Source organism: Callorhinus ursinus, unplaced genomic scaffold (genome assembly GCF_003265705.2).
Source record: "Callorhinus ursinus isolate GAN/ISIS: 27379988/994484 unplaced genomic scaffold, GSC_fseal_2.0 scaffold2, whole genome shotgun sequence".
NCBI lineage: Eukaryota > Metazoa > Chordata > Mammalia > Carnivora > Otariidae > Callorhinus > Callorhinus ursinus.
This window is the reverse complement of record NW_027397064.1, coordinates 60,213,148-60,232,966: the sequence shown is the minus strand read 5'-3', so window position 1 is coordinate 60,232,966 and position 19,819 is coordinate 60,213,148. Positions and strand designations below refer to the sequence as shown.

Here is a 19,819-nt window from a genome sequence, read left to right as displayed (position 1 = left end):
TAGCCTGTAAACAGGTGAGCCGTTATTTGAACACAGGCCGATTCCAGATTCCCAGCTCTTAAACGCTCTACTCTATTGTTTTCTCAACTCTAAGATTCCTGAATCTGATTTTTTTTAAATTTTTTGTTTTTATTTTTATTTTTTTAAAGATTTTATTTATTTTTCAACAGAGAGAGAGAGACAGCGAGAAAGGGAACACAAGCAGGGGGAGTGGGAGAGGGAGAAGCAGGCTTCCCGCGGAGCAGGGAGCCCGATGCGGGACTCGATCCCAGGACCCCGGGATCATGACCTGAGCCGAAGGCAGACGCTTAACGACTGAGCCACCCAGGCGCCCCCTGAATCCCTGATTTTTAAAAAAATTTCACTTGCCATTTTTTTGAGAACTATCACAACACGATGTAGTTTACATATACATACGGATCATTAAAACAATTTTTTTGGAAAAGTATAATCTGAGAAAAAGCCAAATACTTCATACGCACGAAAATTCTAAGTAGTACTGGAGATACAAAAGCGGTCCAGAAATTTGACAATAAATACTTAACCTAACACTCTCCAAAGCCCTGCGGGACATTTGAACCCAACCTCAGCCGCGTGAGGGCGGGACTCCGCGAGCCGTGGGAGTCCGCCGCCGGCGCGCAAGCTCCTAGCGCCGTGCCGTCTCCTGCCTTACCCGAAGCTCCGCCCACTCGGGCCGCGAGGGCTGCCGGGACGGCCCCCATCTTCCTCACGCGCGGTAGGCCAGCCGGCGGCGCTGGGAAGTCGGGACGTTGTTGTCGCTGTTGGTGTTTGTGCGGCGTGGCTTTGTGGGACCGGGACCTTAAAGGTGAGCAACTCTCGGTGGCTGAAGAGAAGAAGTACAAAAGCATCTGCTTTGAGTGGCGACGGCGCATTCCATTTCCTTGTTGCCTCACGCGGGTGCGTCCACTCCTCGCAGTCCGCATGTTCGGGCGAGCGCCGCGTGGGCCGCAGCCCGAGGCGGCGCGCTGGGCTGGGAGCGGAGGGGCGCGGGCCGGGGCGCGGTGTAGACGTGGTCCCTGAGAGGAATGCAGGAGCCGGGCTTGCCCCGCACGACGCTGCCGCCCAAGCGAGCCAGTGGTTGCTTTGGGACTGGGCTCTGGCGGGTCCTTTGGACGGACGCTGCCCGCATCCCTTCTGCGTCTTTAAGACTTCCTACCTGCCTGTCTTCTGGTGTCGCGGGGTGCAGACGTTTCGGGCCACTGGTTAAGTTTCTGAGGCGATTGGCCGTAGTTAATCGCCGGAGGCTTCCTTGAATCCTGTGGGACAAACTGGAGGTCGGGGAATGGTGGGGCCGCAGGTGTTCTCTGGCGTCACTCTCTAGGGTTTTTAGTGTACCTTATTCACTCACGTCAAGGATTCTGTGCGAAGTGAAAAAGTGTAGGTAATGTTTCACTTCTGGTTGTACACTCTGGAAAAGTATCTCATGAGACGAAGTTCCAAAATTGGGTAGGCCAAAGAAGTCTTTTACGGACCAAACAGTTCTTTTTATCTCACTCACCCTTTGCTTTGTAAGGGGCCCTAGATCATGGTAACAGTTTAGGAACGTAGGTTGTGGTCGACAAACACTGCATAAGATTGAGTACATTTTGTAGTGGGATGGCACCATACAAATCCCTATTACAAGAGCTTCCAGTGTGCATCCAGATTATTGCATAGCAATTACAGTTTATAAAGCGATACTTCAAGAAGTGTACCAAAGATAGTTCACTAGAGTCAACTAATGGCAGATACCCTGATGAGTTCTTATGAACATACTTTTCTAAATGTGGCTAATTGGGTGGTTTAATAGAGCACTGGAGGCAAGGGATTTGAAATCATAAGACTTGGTTTGTGATCCCTAGCAAACCAATCTCACAACCTTACTTTTTCCTGCAATGCTAATGTCAGGGATGTGAAACAAGAAACTGGCTGTAACGTTAACCAGCATATTGGTGAATTAGGAGACAAACCCTCAACTTAACATTATTTTAGTGTCCCCAGATTCTTAAATTACTTTCATGTGTTCCTTAATGTACTACATCTAATCTAACCCTGATGGTTATATTTGATTTTTCATCCTAAAGTTATGGTACTTAATTTTTGCTGATAACAAGTTTTTGGTAAGTCAGTGACTAATTTTAAAAGACATGCAACCCACACCAAACAAATAGGACTGAGATGCATAGAAATATACTAATAGATGGTGATCTGCTTAAAACTGGAAATGGTAAGTAGTTGGAGTTTTTTGCGGAAAGCTTTCTTGATCAGCTAAGTGAAGATAACTACTTGCTTTGTTACAGAGATGGAACAGTGATTTACTGAAAGGGTTGCAGATTATCTATAGCTTTTCAGTTTTCCATTACTTATTCCAACATTTTCTCGTTGAAATTTGAGAATTGAGTAGAGAAATTGAACCTGTGAAATTAAAAATTCTTGATTTTTAAGAAAACAATGTGATACTGATAATTTTAAAACATTCTTCTAATCTTGAGTGTTACGTAAAATAATAATTCTTTATGCCAATTTGGGAAAATTTACAGATAGCCACAATGGCTGAAAATGGTGATAATGAAAAAATGGCTGCTCTCGAGGCCAAAATCTGTCATCAAATTGAGGTATGGTTCTGACATTAAACTGCAAAAATATGCTCTTTGAAAGGAAATATAGAGCCTCAAAACAAATACAGAAACATTTAATTTCACTATATTGACCCTTTAAACGTTTCGTGTAAAGTATTAGATATCTGGTTTGTCTTTGATTCTTGGAATTAGATGAACTTAAAATAGTATACAGTTTTGTATTAGTGGAGCCAATTTATGAAAGCCAAGACCTACAAACATTTCAAAAGGTAACACTATAGACTAGTGTTACCTTTTTGCTTTAGTTTCCTAGTCTATAAACTGAGGATAATAGTACTATTGTCCTCATAAGGTTGTTGGTGAAGATTACATTAGTTAATAAAATGTAAAACATTCAGAAGAGTTCCGTTCCTGACACATAAATAAGAGAACATAAAAATATTTTGTAAAGTACCTTCCCTAAATAACACTTTATCTATTTGAAGGCCCTAATAGGTTTTTCTGCCCAGTTAAGCAGAGTTCTTGGCTGTTTTAACTTGTAACAGAGTTTTACAGTTGTCTTAGCATTTTTTTTTTTTTTAACCTTAGGTATTCTATTTAAATGGAAGCTTTACAGTGTCAGTAATGGCTGCATGGGAAATTTTCGCTTAATGTTTTTTGTTCTTACTAAGGAACTTCAGATCATATTATTTAGTGGTTTTTGCAGTTATCAGAACTTTTTTTTAAAGTTACACTTCTCCGCCATTTAAAATGTCCTGTGCTACAACTTTTTGTACTAATTTAATTATAATTCTGAAGAAAAATTACAAACTATACATTTAATATTTAGAACAGTACAAAGCTGTGCATAGACCAAGTTAATAATGTCCCTTCCACAATCTGCCACCTCTCAAATTCTACCCTTCTGAAGTAATCAAAGTCACACTGTGGTCAGTGCTCACACTAACATAATTTTTATTTCCTTCCCTTTCTCCCATCAAACATGGGATGCATTTTGGGAGAGTAAAGTTTTATATCATCAGTAATTTACCCAATTCCCTATTTGATATGTAGGATATTTCTAATATTTTAGCTGTAATAGTTCCATGATGAGTATCTGTTTTCTTTCTTTTTCTTTCTTTCTCTCTCTCTCTCTCTCTTTCGTTTTAAAAATCAGCAAATCACTATTTTTATTGGCATGTTTCCCTACTTTGGCCTTAAGATTAGCTTAACACAGAAAAGTTTAATTCATCCAATTTGACATTAGCATTTTCCTCTTCACTTCTTTATTAGTTTTTTTTAATATAAAGTCAATTAGTTAGCATATAGTATTAGTTTCAGAGATAGAGTTCAGTGATTCATCAGTTGTATATAACACCCAGTGCTCATGACATCATGTGCCCTCAATGTCCATCACCCAATTACCCCATCCCTCCAGCAACCCTCAGTTTGTTTCCTATGGTTAAGAGTCTCTTCTGGTTTGTCTCCCTCTCTGATTACATCTTGTTTTATTTTTCCCTCCATTTTCCTCTCTTTTGTTTCTTAAATTCCACATAGGAGTGAATCATATAATAATGGTCTTTTCTCTGATTAACTTATTTCGCTTAGCATAATACCCTCTAGTTCCATTCATATCGTTGCAAATGGAGAGATTTCATTTTTTTTTTGATGGCCGAGTAGTATTCCATTGTATATAATATACTACATCTTTTTTATCCATTCATTCGTCTATGGACATCTGGGCTCTTTCCATAGTTTGGCTATTGTGGACATTGCTGCTATATATATTGGGGTGCAGGTGCCCCTTTGGATCACTACATTTGTATCCTTTGGGTAAATACCTGGTAGTGCAGTTGCTGGGTCATAGGGTAGCTCTATTTTTAACCTCTTGAGGAACCTCCATACTGTTTTCCAGAGTGGCTGTACCAGCTTGCATTCCCACCAACAGTGTAGGAGGGCTCCCCTTTCTCCACACCCTCGCCAACATCTGTCCTTTCCTGACTTGTTAATTTTAGCCATTCTGACTGGTGTGAGGTGGTATCTCATTGTGGTTTTGATTTGTATTTCCCTGATGCCGAGTGATGTGGAGCATTTTTTTGTGTGTCTGTTGGCCATTTGTATGTCGTCTTTGGAGAAATGTCTGTTCCTGTCTTCTGCCCATTTCTTGATTATTTGTTCTTTGGGTGCTGAGTTTGATAAGTTCTTTATAGATTTTGGATACTAGCCCTTTATCTCATAAGACATTTGCAAATATCTTCTCCTGTTCTCTCCATTGTCTTTTGGTTTTGTTGATTGTTTCCTTTGCTGTGCAAAAGCTTTTTATCTTGACGAAGTCTGAATAGTTCATTTTTGCCTTTATTTCCCTTGCCTTTGGAGATGTTAGACTCTAGCAAGAAGTTGCTGCAGCGGAAGTCACAGAGGTTGCTGCTTGTGTTCTCTAGGATTTTGATGGATTCCTGCCTCACATTTAGGTCTTTCATTCATTTTGTGTCTATTTTTGTGTATGGTGTAAGAAAATGGTCCATTTTCATTCTTCTGCATGTGGCTGTCCAATTCATGATGCATGTCTTTATATAAAAATCTTAGTAAACATGTTTACTGATTTAAGATAAAATCCCTTAGAAAAAGATGTACCGGCTCAAGGGTTATGCACATTTTTAAAAACCTTTGATACTTACTGCAGGTTTACATGTCCTGCATGACCATTTCTCTGTGTTCAGGCCAATACTAGGTATTCTTGTTTTTAGAATTTTGACCAGTTTGTTAGGTGAAAAATGCTATTTCATTGCTTAAATTGCATTTCTTTGATTAATAATGAAGTTCAACTTTTATATGTTTATATTACATTCTTTAGTAATTTTTTTTGATGTCCTTTACCCATTTTTCTATTAGGGCTTTCAGGGTTTTTTCTTCTCCCTTGATTTATAAGAATTATTAACAAACTTCTTTGTTATTTGTCTTTTATTTTTTTGTTACTTTTGGCATTCCAAGTAGTCACACCTGAGTCTTTTCATGTATAGTTTTTTTGTTTTTGTCTTTTTTGCTTTTCTAGTGAGAGAGTGCCTTTATGCTTAAATTAGATAAACGCTCAGATATTTTTTAATTTGTAAAAATTAGAGTGATTAATCGGTGTATTCCAGTTCTTTTTATTTAAGTCTGTTCTTTACACACGGATTTGAAACAAGAGGCCTCTCACATACTAAGTCTTTAACTATGTTTTTATTTTAATACTTGATAGTCTATTGACATCTGCTAATTATGTTGTTTCAGTAATCAATTTTTAGTTTTATCTTTCTGCTAATTTGTATTATAAATGTTTCACTATCATGTATTTAGGAGAAAATGTTTATTGCATGTATTTTTGAAAGAATAGAACATGGTAATGTAATGGTGATTAAAAACTCCAGGAATGGAGTCATTATTGTACAGTGCTCTGAAATATAATGTTGTTATCTTGCAGTATTATTTTGGTGACTTCAATTTGCCACGAGACAAATTTTTAAAGGAACAGATCAAACTGGATGAAGGCTGGGTGCCTTTGGAGATAATGATAAAATTCAATAGGTAAAAACTTTCTTTATTATCATTTTATTTTATTTATTATTTTGTAAGTAGGCTCTACACCCAGTGTGGAGCTCAACATAGGGCTTGAACTCAACCCTGACACCACGACCTGAGCTGAGATCGAGAGTCAGATGCTTAACCAACTGAGCCACCCAGGCACCCCAGTAAAAACCTTTTTTAAATCATCTTTAGCTTTTTCTGTAAACAAGTGCTACCACTAAGTTTTACAGTGCTTAAATATATATTCTTCAGGTTAAACCGTCTAACAACAGACTTTAATGTAATAGTGGAAGCATTGAGCAAATCAAAGGCTGAACTCATGGAAATAAGTGAAGATAAAACTAAAATCAGAAGATCTCCAAGCAAACCCCTCCCTGAAGTGACAGATGAATATAAGAATGATGTAAAAAACAGATCTGTTTATATTGTAAGTGGGCCTTTAACACATTTAATTATATCTTAAATATCTTAATTTAGAAAAAAACAGTAGATAAGAATAAGGACTCAGGAATCATAGCTTTACTACTTACTATATGTTCTTGGGCAATATTTTTTTTTTATTTAAAGATTTTATTTATTTGACAGAGAGAGACACAGCGAGAGAGGGAACACAAGCAGGGAGAGTAGAAGGAGAATCAGGCTTCCTGCAGAGCAGAGAGCCCGTTGTGGGGCTCGATCCCAGGACCCTGGGACCATGATCTGAGCCAAAGGCAGATGCCTAACAACTGAGCCACCCAGGCGCCCCTTCTTGGGCAATGTTCTTAATCTAAGCCTTATCTTCATAAATGGGGATAATGTTTTTTTACTTTATAGAACTTCTGTGAGAATTAATGGAAAACCCATATAACATTGTACAAAATCTTGGGCATATTGTAAGCACCCAGTGCCTATCAACTTCTTATTTGTCAATAGCTAAACTTGATAGTAATTTTTAGTATATGAATTTTTTAAGTAGATTTTTTTTTATTCAGGAAAATTTAAGACATGCAAAGGTCGATTGACTATATAATGTACCATTATCCACCTTTAGCAGTTAACACTATTGATCTAGTTTTATCTCTGCCCCAAGTGAATTATTTTGAAGATTTTATTTGAGAGAGAGTGATATTTGAGAGAATGAGGGAGAGAGAGGAGTGGGGGAGGGGCAGAGGGAAAGAGTCCCTGGACCCCAGGATCATGACCTGAGCTGAAGGTAGATGTCTTCCTGACTGAGCCACCTTGGCATCCCCCCAAGTGGATTATTTTGAAGCAAATTCCAAATAAGTCACTTTTATTGCGCTAGAGAACAGTGGCTCAGCTCTTAACCAGAGCTGTTAAACATTTAAGAGACAGAGATATAGATACATGTGTATATCCTGCCTTGGTTTCAAGACAGAATGAATCAGAATTTCTGATAAATTGTTTACCTGAGAAGGCATTTGTATATTTCTTTCTACTCTTCACAGAAAGGCTTCCCAACTGATGCAACCCTTGATGACATAAAAGAATGGTTAGAAGATAAAGGTCAAGTACTAAATATTCAGATGAGAAGAACATTACACAAAGCATTTAAGGTATGGTTCTATGATGTTACAGACTTTTCCTAGTTGAAAAATATATGGGACATTTTTAAAAAAAGTTTTCTTCCCCTTTTAATAGGGATCAATATTTGCTGTGTTTGATAGTATTGAATCTGCTAAGAAATTTGTTGACACCCCTGGCCAGAAGTATAAAGATACAGACCTGCTAATACTTTTCAAGTAAGTCTTTATGCTGGTGTTTCTTTTGGCCACTTAGTTATATGGAATTGACACACTGGGATACAGAATATGGAATAGCATCCCCTGTAAGGACAGTATTTTTAGTATCCTTGGGCATTCTTTGATAAACACTTGAAATTTGCTCAGTGGAAACTGCTAGTCCTTTGAGACCTTAAGGAAGTGTTTTTTAGTACCTTTTCACGATTAACAGTTTATAAAGGTTAAGTTTTGGGATAGATGGTAAAATTTGGCCTTTTGTGTGGTTAGAGAATCAATTCCTGTCCAATTTCCAGTCTGTTCTTCTCATAGTCTATATATACCTCCATTTGTTTAGTACAAAGGATTATTTAATACAGATTTGGACCACATTCTTTAGTGTGTGTGTATGTGTCCAAAATTAGAACAAACCAGAGCATTTTTATGATAAAGTTAGGCCATTGTCCCCTACTTTCACATTATGTAATCTTCGAAGTACCATGTACTAAACCTGATGGACTTAGAGATGTACTGTGATGAATCATGTAATTTTAACTATCAAAAATATTTTTTAACATGATTTTCATAATTGCTGTTATTCTTGGGTTTCAGAGATTATAGAATTTTCTCCTTTTGTGAAAGTAACACTGTAGAAAATTTTTGAAAAGTTATTTACATAAGTCCTGGTTTACTTTTTTTTCCTGTACATGGATGGTAAAATCAGTGAGATTGTTACAGACATCAGGTTTCTTTTTGTTTTGAAATTAGATAATAGTGATGGTTGTGTAATTCTGAATATACTAAAAACCACTGAGGTGTTTGCTTTTAAAAGGTATACATTTTATGAAATGTGAATTGTTTTTGGTAAAGTTGTTATTAAATAACTTCCTTGGCATCTTTTGAATTTTTAGGTAGTATGTTGATAGAAAGTGTAATATTCCTTCCTGTGCTTAAATCATTCAAAATAATTTGCTCTCTCATTTTTGTTCTCATGAACTCAGCCCCTGTATTTTGTGTTCTTTAGGGAAGATTACTTTGCAAAAAAAAATGAAGAAAGAAAGCAAAATAAAGTGGAAGCTAAATTACGAGCTAAACAGTAAGTACGTTGAGCCAGTCATTTTAATTCCTTAAAGCTTTAACAGGGATAGAGTTAGGGGTTCTAGGAAGTGGAGCTTGATGATGAGTTCTGAAATGAGTAGCAGTAGGCTTTTCTTTTGCTCGTGAAACATTAAGATCTTAAGCTGCCTTGATAATCTGGGGGCCACATTGTGTTGCACTCTAGCCATGAGCAATCAGAAAACCTAACGACTGGCTTTGGTTATTCAGCAATGTGTGATAGTGATCAAGGTTAACTTTATCAGAATTTAATTATCTCATACAGTAAATGGAAACATTCTAATTAACATTTCTTTTGTAGAGAGCAAGAAGAAAAACAAAAGTTAGCAGAAAATGCTGAAATGGTAAGTATATATTATTGGTACCCAAAGCTGTATTTCAAATTTTTTTTTTTTTTTTAAGATTTTATTTATTTATTCATGAGAGACAGAGAGAGAGAAAGAGAGAAGCAGAGGGAGAAGCAGGCTCCCCGCTGAGCAGGAAGCCCGATGCGGGACTCGATCCCAGGACCCTGGGATCATGACCTGAGCCGAAGGCAGACGCTTAACCATCTGAGCCACCCAGGCGCCCTGTATTTCAAATTTATGAGAATAAAAAGTGAGGACTTTTTGAAGCAAATACGTGAGCAAGTCTATAGTTGTCATTGTATTAAAGTCATAGCCTAAATATTGCCTAAAATCATTACCTATCCAGAGAAAACAACTTAGTATTAGATTTATATAATTAATACATACAGCTAAATATTACTTGTTGAAGAAATTAAGTAAGTTAAAATCAGAAGCCATTGTAGAACAAGGGATGACACAGGAAAATGAACTAAACTACTTTAAAATAGCATTTTAGTTTCTAGCTTTTTCCATGTATTAGGTATAGAGTGATTTAAGCCATTTCTGGTTTGTGGTTGCTTTTAAGAAACTTTTTATTGCTTTGTTTTTATAGAAATCTCTGGAAGAAAAGATTGGCTGCTTGCTGAAATTTTCAGGAGACTTAGATGATCAGACCTGTAGAGAAGATTTGCACATCCTTTTCTCAAGTCATGGTGAAATAAAATGGATAGACTTTGTCAGGGGAGCAAAAGAGGTTTGGAAACATTTGTATGCTTTTTAGCAATCACTTTAAAAACCCATAGAAACTTAACTTTTAGAAGACAGTAGTAGAAACAAAACAATTTTTTTTTATTAATGTGTTTCTGAAATAGTTTTTACTGGGTTATTTACTTTCCATTGTTATTGCCATCACTGGATGTACGTCTGATATTTTCTGAATTATGCTATGAATAACTGTTGGTATTAGTGACTGCAACTTTTGTGGTAATTTGCTGAAGTTCAATTATAATTCATTGAAATTGATAATGGCAGAGAAGGTTTGCAGGGTAGGAAAAATTTTTGAGTGAAGGAATTAACTATGGAACTAAAAAAAAACCTTAAGGTTGTGGCTTTCATTATCTGTCTTTGGAATAGGGGATAATTCTTTTTAAAGAAAAAGCTAAGGAAGCACTGGATAAAGCCAAAGATGCAAATAGTGGTAACCTACAATTAAGGAACAAAGAAGTAACCTGGGAAGTACTAGAAGGAGATGTGGAAAAGGAAGCACTGAAAAAAATCATAGAAGATCAACAAGAATCTCTAAACAAATGGAAATCAAAAGGTCATGAGTTCTATTTGTCTTTGACCCTTGGTTATTTTAACTCATTTGCTTGTTCAGAGACAGTGACAAGAGATTTAACATTTCTTATGGATTTCTCAATTATGTTCCTATAGGTCGCAGATTTAAAGGAAAAGGAAAAGGAAATAAAGCTGCCCAGACTGGGTCTGCTAAAGGAAAAGTACAGTTTCAGGGCAAGAAAACTAAATTTGATAGTGATGAGGAACATGATCAAAATGGTGCATCTGGTAAGTTTTTCTAAGTCCTTTGGTACTTTCATGAGAAATTATTTGTAGGAAAGAACAGCAGTGTGGTTTTTCACCTTCTGTATAAGTGACATTCTTGGACTATGATTTATACAAGTTGTACAGCTTTACAAGTGGAAAACAAAGATGTTTGGAAGGTAAGCTTAGCAGAAGATCTGTACTAAAAGGAAAGCCTTCTCATTGGTGTTGGGAAGTTGTTGCTTTTTAAATTTTTACTTATTTATTTTTTAAAGATTTTATTTATTTGACAGTGAGCACAGCAAGGGGGGAGCAGCAGGCAGAGGAAGAGGGAGAAGCAGGCTCGTGGAGCAGAGAGACCGATTCAGGACCTGATCCCAGGACTCTGGGATCATGACCTGAGCTGAAGGCAGATGCCTAACAACTGAGCCACCCAGGCGCCCCAGTTGTTGCTTTTTTTAAAAAAGATTTTATTTGAGAGAAAGAGGATAGCGAGCATGAGTGGCGGGATGGGCAGAGGCAGAGGGAGCAGCACACTCCCCACTAAGTGGGGAGCTTGGGATCATGATCTGAGCCTAAGGCAGACACTTAACCCGACTGAGCCACCCAGGCACCCCAGGAAGTTGTTGCTTTTTAAACAAAATTATTTTTGTTAATTATGCTCAATATTAAAAGAGTAATGCTTATGTAGTGAACTTAAAAATTCTGTTATTGTATAGGACCAGTAAAAAGAGCAAGAGAAGAACAAGACAAAGAAGAAGAACCTACACCAAAACAACAGAAAACAGAAAATGGTGCTGGAGACCAGTAGTTTAGTGAAAAAAATTTTTTATTCATCTTAATTAGGTTTTAAGCTGCTTTTGTCTTTAGAGGCTTTTAAAAAGAAAACCGAATTAGATCCACTTCAATATCAACCTGTAAGAAAGGAAATTTTTTTGTTTAACTTGTCTTTTTTTGTTACCTAAATGAAGATTTTTTTAAATGTATAGTTCTGTTTTGTGTTATTTCAAATGATTCAAATATCAAAAGACTCTTCCACTAAATTGCCTTTGTAATATGAAAATGTATTAGTACAAACTAATAAAATATGTACTATATAAAAAGAGCAAAAACTTAGTTTTTTTATTTTTGTGCCTAAAGCATTTGAGAAAGAATATCTTACACCAGAATATCGGCTGTTATCCCATCGATAATTATTCTCCCTCCTAGGCTAGCTTTCTGTATTTACTCAGGCACCTTGATAACATTGGAAATAATTACTTACTGAAAAGTTCTTCAAAATTAAGCCAAAATTAAGAGACTTACTGATTTCTTTTTATGAAATTTGTATGATGCTGGCAGATCATATCGCAGCTCTATAAGACAAAAGCCATCTAAGAATAAAAATTCATTTGCTATCCCTGATACACATACACACATATGTAAATTAAAACAATTAAGGAAGTATGTAACCTTGGTAAGCAGAACACTTCAGTCCTGTCACTTTAACTTATCCAAAGATTGATTTGATATATTCCCAAGATTAGCCATGGCTGAGGTTGGCATTTCTGCTATTTTAGTCATGTATGCCAAAATTTGAGGTTATGGGGAAGAATTTGAAAGGATAACAATTGGACAGAAGATGATAGTACCTTTCTAATTTCCTAATAATCTATAGCTAACAATGATAATCATGCTTATATTAAAATAATCTTGTCTGGATTTTAATATTGGTAGTAGCTAATTATTTTCCTATTAAGCTCTCAAGTGAAAATACATTTTTCTTACTCTAAGAAATTACATAGATTCTCTAAGCTTACTCATCAGTTTTAGAGGGATGGCAAAAGAGTGCCTATCCTTCATATTTTGCAACATAAATTATAGGTTACAGCTCTCATATTTTAATGTGTAATCAAATCACCTTCAAATAAGTCGTTTTAAAATGCATATTATAGCTTAGTAAGTCTGGGTAAATCCTGAAATTCTGCAAGTCTCATCTCCCAAGGGATGTCAATACTGATGGTCTGAGGACCACATTTGGAGTAGCAAGGCACTGACTGGCTTGGTATACTTGGAATTGTTCTAAGTTGATGTTGTAATACCTTAAACTAGGTAAGGAATGACAATACTGGATAAATAGGACTGACAGGCTTTTCCACATTACTAACTATGAATAGGACTAGTTATATGGTTAACACCACAGTGCTAATCCTAGTCAGTTTATTATCAAGTAAAGAACATTTCCCCCTTATTGTACTTAACTTCAGCCTTCAGAATTATTTGGGTTATCGTTAGCTTCTAGTGATGTTTTTCACATTTCGATGTTTGTGAATATTACCCAATTTGCTAATAAAAATGTATCAAACATTTACTTACAGTGTGGATGATTATATCCTATCCCCTACTAAAAGAAAAAAGCTTCATGTTGTCTGACTCCAGGGACAATTAGAAAATTGAAATGGAAAGGTAGGCAGGCATGATCTGGTGGTATTTTCCATGAATGGATTTCAAACAGGTCCGACCCACTCCAAGCCCAAGCTCTAACATCACTATGATGCTACATATTGTTCTGTCTGAGCCTGGAGTGACCAAATAGTTGGGTGCTATTAGGAATTTTCAGCAAAATGCATAAATTGGGACAGTCTTAGGCAAACACTGATACCCTGTCTTCATTTCCAATCCATTCATTACCAACCCCTCACATTTTGTCAAACTGAAAACATGTTTTGTTTTGTTTTTTTTAAAGATTTTATTTATTAGCACACAAGATGGGGGGAGAGGCAGAGGAAGAGGGAGAAGCAGACTCCCCCTGAGCAGGGAGCCCAACATGGGGCTTGATCTCAGCAACATGGGGCTTGATCTCAGCACCCTGGGATCATGACCTGAGCCGAAGGCAGACGCTTAACCGTGCCACACACGTGCCCCTGAAAACATGTTCTATGGCATCTTTTTTTAGCACCTACAAAATTCTGGTTGGGCTAATGTATTATTGACCTTAAGTAATTAGGGTTTAGATGTATTTTGTGAGAAACTTAAAAATTGTCTTACCTGCGATAATATCTATCTTGATTTTCCATTCTGCAGCTTTCTTTTGAATATGCTGAAGATAACAACATGTTAATGTGAGGTGATTTTTTTTTTTTTTTAAGATTTTGTTTAATTATTTGACAGAGACACAGCGAGAGAAGGAACACAAGCAGTGGGAGTGGGAGAGGGAGAAGCAGGCTTCCTGCTCAGCAGGGAGCCTGATGTGGGGCTCAATCCCAGGGGACCATGACCTGAGCTGAAAGCAGATGCTTAACAACTGAGCCACCCGGGCACCCCAATGTGAGCTGATTTTTAAAATAATTCTTTGAGGGCGCCTGGGTAAGGGACTGCCTTCGAGCCACATCGGGCTCCCTGCTCAGCAGGGAGTCTGCTTCTCCCTCTGACCCTCCTCCCTCTCGTGCTCTCTATCATTCTCTCTCTCTCAAATAAATAAATAAAATCTTTAAAAAAATAAAATAATTTTTTGAGAACTGCTTTTTGGCTAATACTTTATATTAAGTTTTTAAGCTTTTAAAGTTTCATTAGAATTTAGACTCTTAAAAAATTTTCAACTGGATTGGTAGTATTTTGAAAGTAAGAAACCAGGCCATTTCAATTATAAGAGTACAGGTGAGTATAGTATATATAGGTGATGAAGCTGAACTCAAATACCTAGACCAAGATAACACGGAGAAGTGGTAGTTTGGATTTGAACCTAGACGGTCTGGCTCTGCAGTCTGTATCCTTAGTCACTATTATAGTGACAAAAAATGTACCCAATTTTCTAGCATATATCTTCTACACCCCCATATGTTACATTGCTGGCAAGAATAATGGAAGATGGAGGTTCTGAACTCAGATCAGTTTATTTAGCTCCAGGCTCAGTGTTCTTAAAAATCAGGTCTTAACTGCCTCCCTTATGCACACAAAGCCACAAAGGGACAATGGGACCACCAGGAGTTAGGCAAACTAGGATATATTGTAACCTTAGCTATACCACACTTCTCTACTGAATTATATAGTCTCTCCTGGTAACTGAGCAAATCTTTGACAAAAGAAGTTATATAGGCTAGAAGAAAACTAGTCACAAATGCTAGCTAGTTAAAGGGAAAATTGTTGCTAAGTGCCACATGTTTAAAAAGTAATTAGTATTCACAGCAAATCCTTAAAACACTGTTGTGAATTTTGAAGTAACAATATGATGATTTGAACTTACATCTCTAGTGGAGGATTTGTGTAAGGAGTATACTGCTGTTCTTGCCATTTCCAAAGCAGTCTTCAGAAATGCCATATCTGTCCCTGTTAAGAGTAGAAAAAGCTCATATTTACTGTATATACCTGTTATCAAAACAGAGTATTAAATGAATACCAGGTATTTAAAAACTTTTTTCCCAAATTCCAAAATAGACACTTCATATTCTTCCTGCCAAAAGATAAGATACAAAAAAGTAAAATACAGGGGCGTCTGGGTGGCTCAATCAGTTAAGCATCCGCCTTTGGCTCAGGTCATGATCCCAGAATCCTGGGACTGAGTCCTGCATCGAATCTGGCTCCCTGCTCAGCCGGGAACCTGCTTCTTCCTCTCCCGCTGCCCCCTCTCCCCCAGTTCATGCTCTTATCTCACATAAATAAATTAAAAAGAAAAGTAAAATATTTATCTTTTAAGGTTGATAGAATGAAACCAGAATTATACGATCTTCTTTAAATAAGGCTAAAGTAAAAATTTTAATGTTCCAAATTAACAACTCTCAAGGGAGAAGAGAACAGGGAGAGTAGTAATCAGAATCAGGCAGGGGCTGGAGGGAGAACTCTTTAAACTATTTATGTGTTCAGGGTGCTTGGGTGGCTTAGTTAAGTGTCTGCCTTGGGCTCAGGTCATGATCCCCAGGTTCTGGGATTGAGCCGGGGCCAACTCTCCGCTCTGCAGGGAGTCTGCTTCTTCCTCTGCCCCTCCCGTGGCCCCCTCCCCCATAGCTCTCTCTCAAATAAATGAATAAAATCTTAAAAAAATAAACTGTTCATGTCTTTTCTTCTCACAGACTTTCTATCCTCCTTGCCTATAGCATAGACAAGATAAATACCCACAGTCAGTCACTATTACTGATGAACACGTGTTGAAATCCTCGGTGTGTTAAGACATTAAAAAGAGGTTCTAAAAGTATAAAATCCTTTACAGAATTATACAGGTTAAGCAAATCATTTTTTTAAAGTAAAGTATAAATAGTAAATTAATAGTACAAATAGGTGAAAACAAAGATTGAAAAATTGAATTTCCTAGACATGGATTAAACAAACTGAAATTGTAGTAATTACACAGGTAAGAGATTGTTTATTTAATGAACAGTGATAAAATCATTTAACCCAAACAATAAGAAAATGACTTTTAAAACTTGCTTTTCTATACATATATCAGTACACCTGAGTCTTTTTACTAACCTTTATTATTTTTGGTCCCAAAGGGAGGATTCATAATTACTGTATCAAATGACTTGGACATTCTGTTAGATAATGAGCACACATCACATTGAACCATGTCAACATTTGTTAACTCAAACTCTTCCACATTCCTATTAAATATTTCCAATGCATCTTCATCTATGTCAAATCCAACACACAACCTATAAATACAGAACACACATAAAGAATGACTACTTATAGTTCCCAAATCAAAACAATAACAAAATCAAAACCATATACCTTTTTAAACCAACTGGCAAAGTAAGAGTGAATGTTGCCTTTCAACAGCATGATTTCCCAATCTGGCAAGGGTTGGAAATTCAGGTGTGTATAAAAGGGAGGCATCTGATAGCTGCTGTTAATGTTTTTTTTTGTTTGTTTGTTTTACTGTTCTGCTCATTCAAAATGTACTCAGTATCAGATTCTTGCTCCCCTCATCTCATACTGTAGAGTCTCATAAATCTAATTCAATTAATCCTATTTATGTTCCTTATTCAGGCCACCCTATACCCAAACATTATATACAGGATCACCTACCCTGCTCCTAACATTGCAGTTCCGATGCTAAGAACTCCACAACCACATCCTAGATCTGCAACCACTTTATTTTCAATGTCATCATATGTATTATGGATTGTAGAGAGCATACATGCTAAAAAATCAAAAAAACATATTAGGGAATAAGAGCAAGTTGATGACCAAAATCCAGTTCATGTAAATGACTAATGCAATTTCTTTTTTTTTTTAAGATTTTATTTATTTGAGAGAGAGAATGAGATAGAGAGAGCACGAGAGGGAAGAGGGTCAGAGGGAGAAGCAGACTCCCTGCTGAGCAGGGAGCCCAATGCGGCACTCGATCCCGGGACTCCAGGATCATGACCTGAGCTGAAGGCAGTCGCTTAACCAACTGAGCCACCCAGGCGCCCGACTAATGCAATTTCTTATCTCGCATTATTCCTCCCCCAAATGGTGTTCCAAATTATTAAAACAACAACAACAAAAACCATAAGGTATAATATCTTGGTATTAGTAAGAGGCCCCACAAGGAACAATAACACACACCAGTGGTTCCCAAAAACTACTCTGGTGACAATGCCAAGAATGACAATTTTGAAATAAAATGAGAAAAATAAGGTTAAAATGTTTTTTCCTCGGCCTTTTCAAAATTCAAAATTGCCACACACACATATACATCAGTTCTTTCTTTTAAAATATTTTTGCAAGGACGGTAAGAGTAAATAGGTTTTAAAAATACCTTTCCTTGTCAAAATATAAACTTGGCAACCCTGTATCAGTCAGTCTCCCAAAACTGTTTTGAAATTTTACTGATCTGTGAAATCTGTAAGTCTGGGAACCACTAATATTGAACAAGCATTAACATTAAAATGGCCCAGAACTCTCTGACAAATTTGTCACCAGAACACAGGTACCCTAAGTACAAGCTAGAATGGGAGAAGTCCTATACCTACAATACAACCTTTAGACAGATACACTCATGATCTACAGACACATATATTCGTAATCTAATGAGAACTGAGGAGCAGAGCAGAAACTGCTGAGATCAGAAAGGGTTCTTTCAAATACACAAAAGGTCTGGGAATATATACTAAAGGTTAAGCATGAATTAAACCGCTGATCTCTCCCTGTGGATATGTGAACCAGCAAGAACTACTGGCCATCACTGAAGGCCTAGTACCCAGAGGTTTTATCAAAAACACAATTAGGGGCACCTGGCTGGCTCAGCTGGTGGAGCATGCGACTCTCAATCTCAGGGTTGTGAATGTGGGCCCCACACTGGGTTTAGAGATTACTTAAAAATAAAATCTTAAAAAACAAAAAAAACCCCACACAATTAGAGGGATATCTCAGTCTGACTGCTATTCCAATTACTGCTACTGGTGTTAGTGACTTTGAAGCTGGTATCTCAAAGAATTAGCACATCCAAGTGCATGTTACACTCTGGGTATGAGCAATAGATATTTTTAAAAAATTAGACTTCACTAAGAAACCCTATAGCCAGAATACACTAAAGAAGTCATCTAAATTGAGAAAACAGGTCTTAACCCAGACACAGTTTTGTGCCAATTTTTGGTTGGAATTATGACAACATGTTGGTGTTAAGTGCAGGTATATACTTTGATTGGCTGCTTAGAAACAGAACTATGTTGAAGCTGGGAGGGATTCCCAAATTAATTTTCCCAAGACTCCTCAATGACTTTGGCAATACGTTTACTAAATATGGTTTTTCCTGTGTTGTCTCCTGCACTCCCAGTATCAATCTCTTGCAGCAAGCAACACTGATGACTCTCAGATCGCTAAAAACTGAAACGCATCCTCATCTTGATAGCACCTATTCTGGATTTGTTAAAACGTAGTCCTTTGGCTACCAACTCTAGTATTCATTCTAGGGCGAGTATAGCACAGGAATTCTTGCACTTGCAATAGAAAATGGATCCTTATTTAGCAAATGTGTACTGAGCTCCTAACTAGTATCAGGAACTCTTTTAGACACGGAATTGTGTGAGCACGACCGACAAATTCTTTGCCCTCAAGGAGTTTATAGTGTAATGAGAGAAACAAACACATTAAAATGATGTCTTACAGTGTTAAGAGGTATGCAGAAAACCAAGCAGTCAAACAATAAAGTGTGGGGGGGGGGGCAGGGGGCTGTCTCTAGCTGCGGTGTCACGGAAGTCGTCTCTAACGTGGTATATAATCTCAGAGCAGAATTCCTCTGGACGTTCTTCGCATTCAAATAACTTCTATTTTCATTATGGAATAAGTAGATAGGACAAACCCGGGTAAGCAAAGACGTGGTCACCAGCCGCCCTACCTGCAATGTGCGGCCTGGTTGGGTACTGTTCTAGAAGTAGCTTGGGCTTTTCGAATCCATCCACTTGTTGCAGGCGACTTTCTAGTTCTTTAAGCCTTAATTTCTTCATTTTTTTTTTAAGTGTGAGTTCGCCGGATTTAACGGCACTGGATCTGCAGAGAAACCCATTTAACCTGCATCTCCCCCTGTTGCTTCCCCCCCGCCCCGAGTGCACCCCCACCCCACCCCTTTTCCAGCGCCGCTGGCCGGGGCCGGGCTGGGGAGGCAGGGAGCGAAGGGCACACCTAGCCCAGGCTCTTCCTGCTTTCCTTCCAGCTCCAGCAGCAGGCGGAGTCTTCCGCCAGCCTTCGACCCGCCTCCAGGGTATACTGTGCCGGTCTCGGGCTTCTTAGAGACCCGCGGCGGCCCAGGCTTGGCTTGCAGTCGACCGAAGATTCTTCCAGTGGCGTCCGGGTACTTCAGGAGACTGCTCGCGCCGGGACCGGGACCGGGGCCGGAAGCGCTGCCACGCACGCGCGCCCGTGTCCGCTGCCCGGTAGCCCCGCGCGGAGGTGCAACCGCGGCCCCGCGCACAGGTTCCGCCCGCTACCCGGGAGCGTCATCCACTCCTATCTCGGCCGGGGTCTCACGACCGGTAGTACCCTCCCTTCTCGAAGCTACGGAACCGGCTCCCACCGCCTGTCACAGGGCCCAAACCTTGTA

The 19,819-nt window shown here is 38.2% G+C and overlaps 2 protein-coding genes across 3 annotated transcripts; one reads left to right on the top strand and one right to left on the bottom strand.

Moving 5' to 3' along the window:
* The first annotated feature begins 697 nt into the window (after positions 1-697).
* Positions 698-11,807, top strand: SSB (small RNA binding exonuclease protection factor La). The gene is made up of 12 exons (XM_025853379.2): positions 698-826; positions 2,541-2,615; positions 6,019-6,122; positions 6,375-6,549; positions 7,568-7,675; positions 7,761-7,861; positions 8,862-8,933; positions 9,255-9,297; positions 9,893-10,033; positions 10,414-10,600; positions 10,714-10,845; positions 11,541-11,807. The coding sequence occupies exons 2-12, from the start codon at positions 2,550-2,552 to the stop codon at positions 11,630-11,632; spliced, it is 1,221 nt and encodes a 406-aa protein (XP_025709164.1). The 5' UTR covers positions 698-826; positions 2,541-2,549; the 3' UTR covers positions 11,633-11,807.
* On the bottom strand, positions 11,633-19,615 carry METTL5 (methyltransferase 5, N6-adenosine). 2 transcript variants are annotated; one of them, XM_025853396.2, is made up of 8 exons: positions 19,402-19,615; positions 19,118-19,269; positions 16,822-16,936; positions 16,264-16,445; positions 15,044-15,126; positions 13,849-13,900; positions 12,127-12,176; positions 11,633-11,736 (listed from the first exon to the last, which is right to left on the bottom strand). In XM_025853396.2, exons 2-8 carry the CDS (start codon positions 19,224-19,226, stop codon positions 11,698-11,700), a joined length of 630 nt encoding a protein of 209 aa, XP_025709181.1. In that variant the 5' UTR covers positions 19,227-19,269; positions 19,402-19,615; the 3' UTR covers positions 11,633-11,697. The 2 variants fall into 2 exon arrangements, with proteins under 2 accessions (XP_025709181.1, XP_025709189.1); XM_025853404.2 differs by lacking the exon at positions 13,849-13,900.
* Between the last annotated feature and the right edge of the window lie 204 nt (positions 19,616-19,819).

What these genes read in the sequence shown, in the direction of transcription:
- SSB (XM_025853379.2), top strand. Translation starts at nt 2,550, where the DNA reads ATGGCTGAAAATGGTGATAATGAAAAAATGGCTGCTCTCGAGGCCAAA. An exon ending in AAAACAGATCTGTTTATATT is followed by an intron (nt 6,550 to 7,567) that starts GTAAGTGGGCCT and finishes TACTCTTCACAG; the next exon opens with AAAGGCTTCCCAACTGATGC. An exon ending in TAGCAGAAAATGCTGAAATG is followed by an intron (nt 9,298 to 9,892) that starts GTAAGTATATAT and finishes TTGTTTTTATAG; the next exon opens with AAATCTCTGGAAGAAAAGAT.
- METTL5 (XM_025853396.2), bottom strand. Translation starts at nt 19,226, where the DNA reads ATGAAGAAATTAAGGCTTAAAGAACTAGAAAGTCGCCTGCAACAAGTG. An exon ending in ACTGCAATGTTAGGAGCAGG is followed by an intron (nt 16,446 to 16,821) that starts GTAGGTGATCCT and finishes CTGTATTTATAG; the next exon opens with GTTGTGTGTTGGATTTGACA. An exon ending in ACAAATCCTCCACTAGAGAT is followed by an intron (nt 13,901 to 15,043) that starts GTAAGTTCAAAT and finishes TGTTATCTTCAG; the next exon opens with CATATTCAAAAGAAAGCTGC.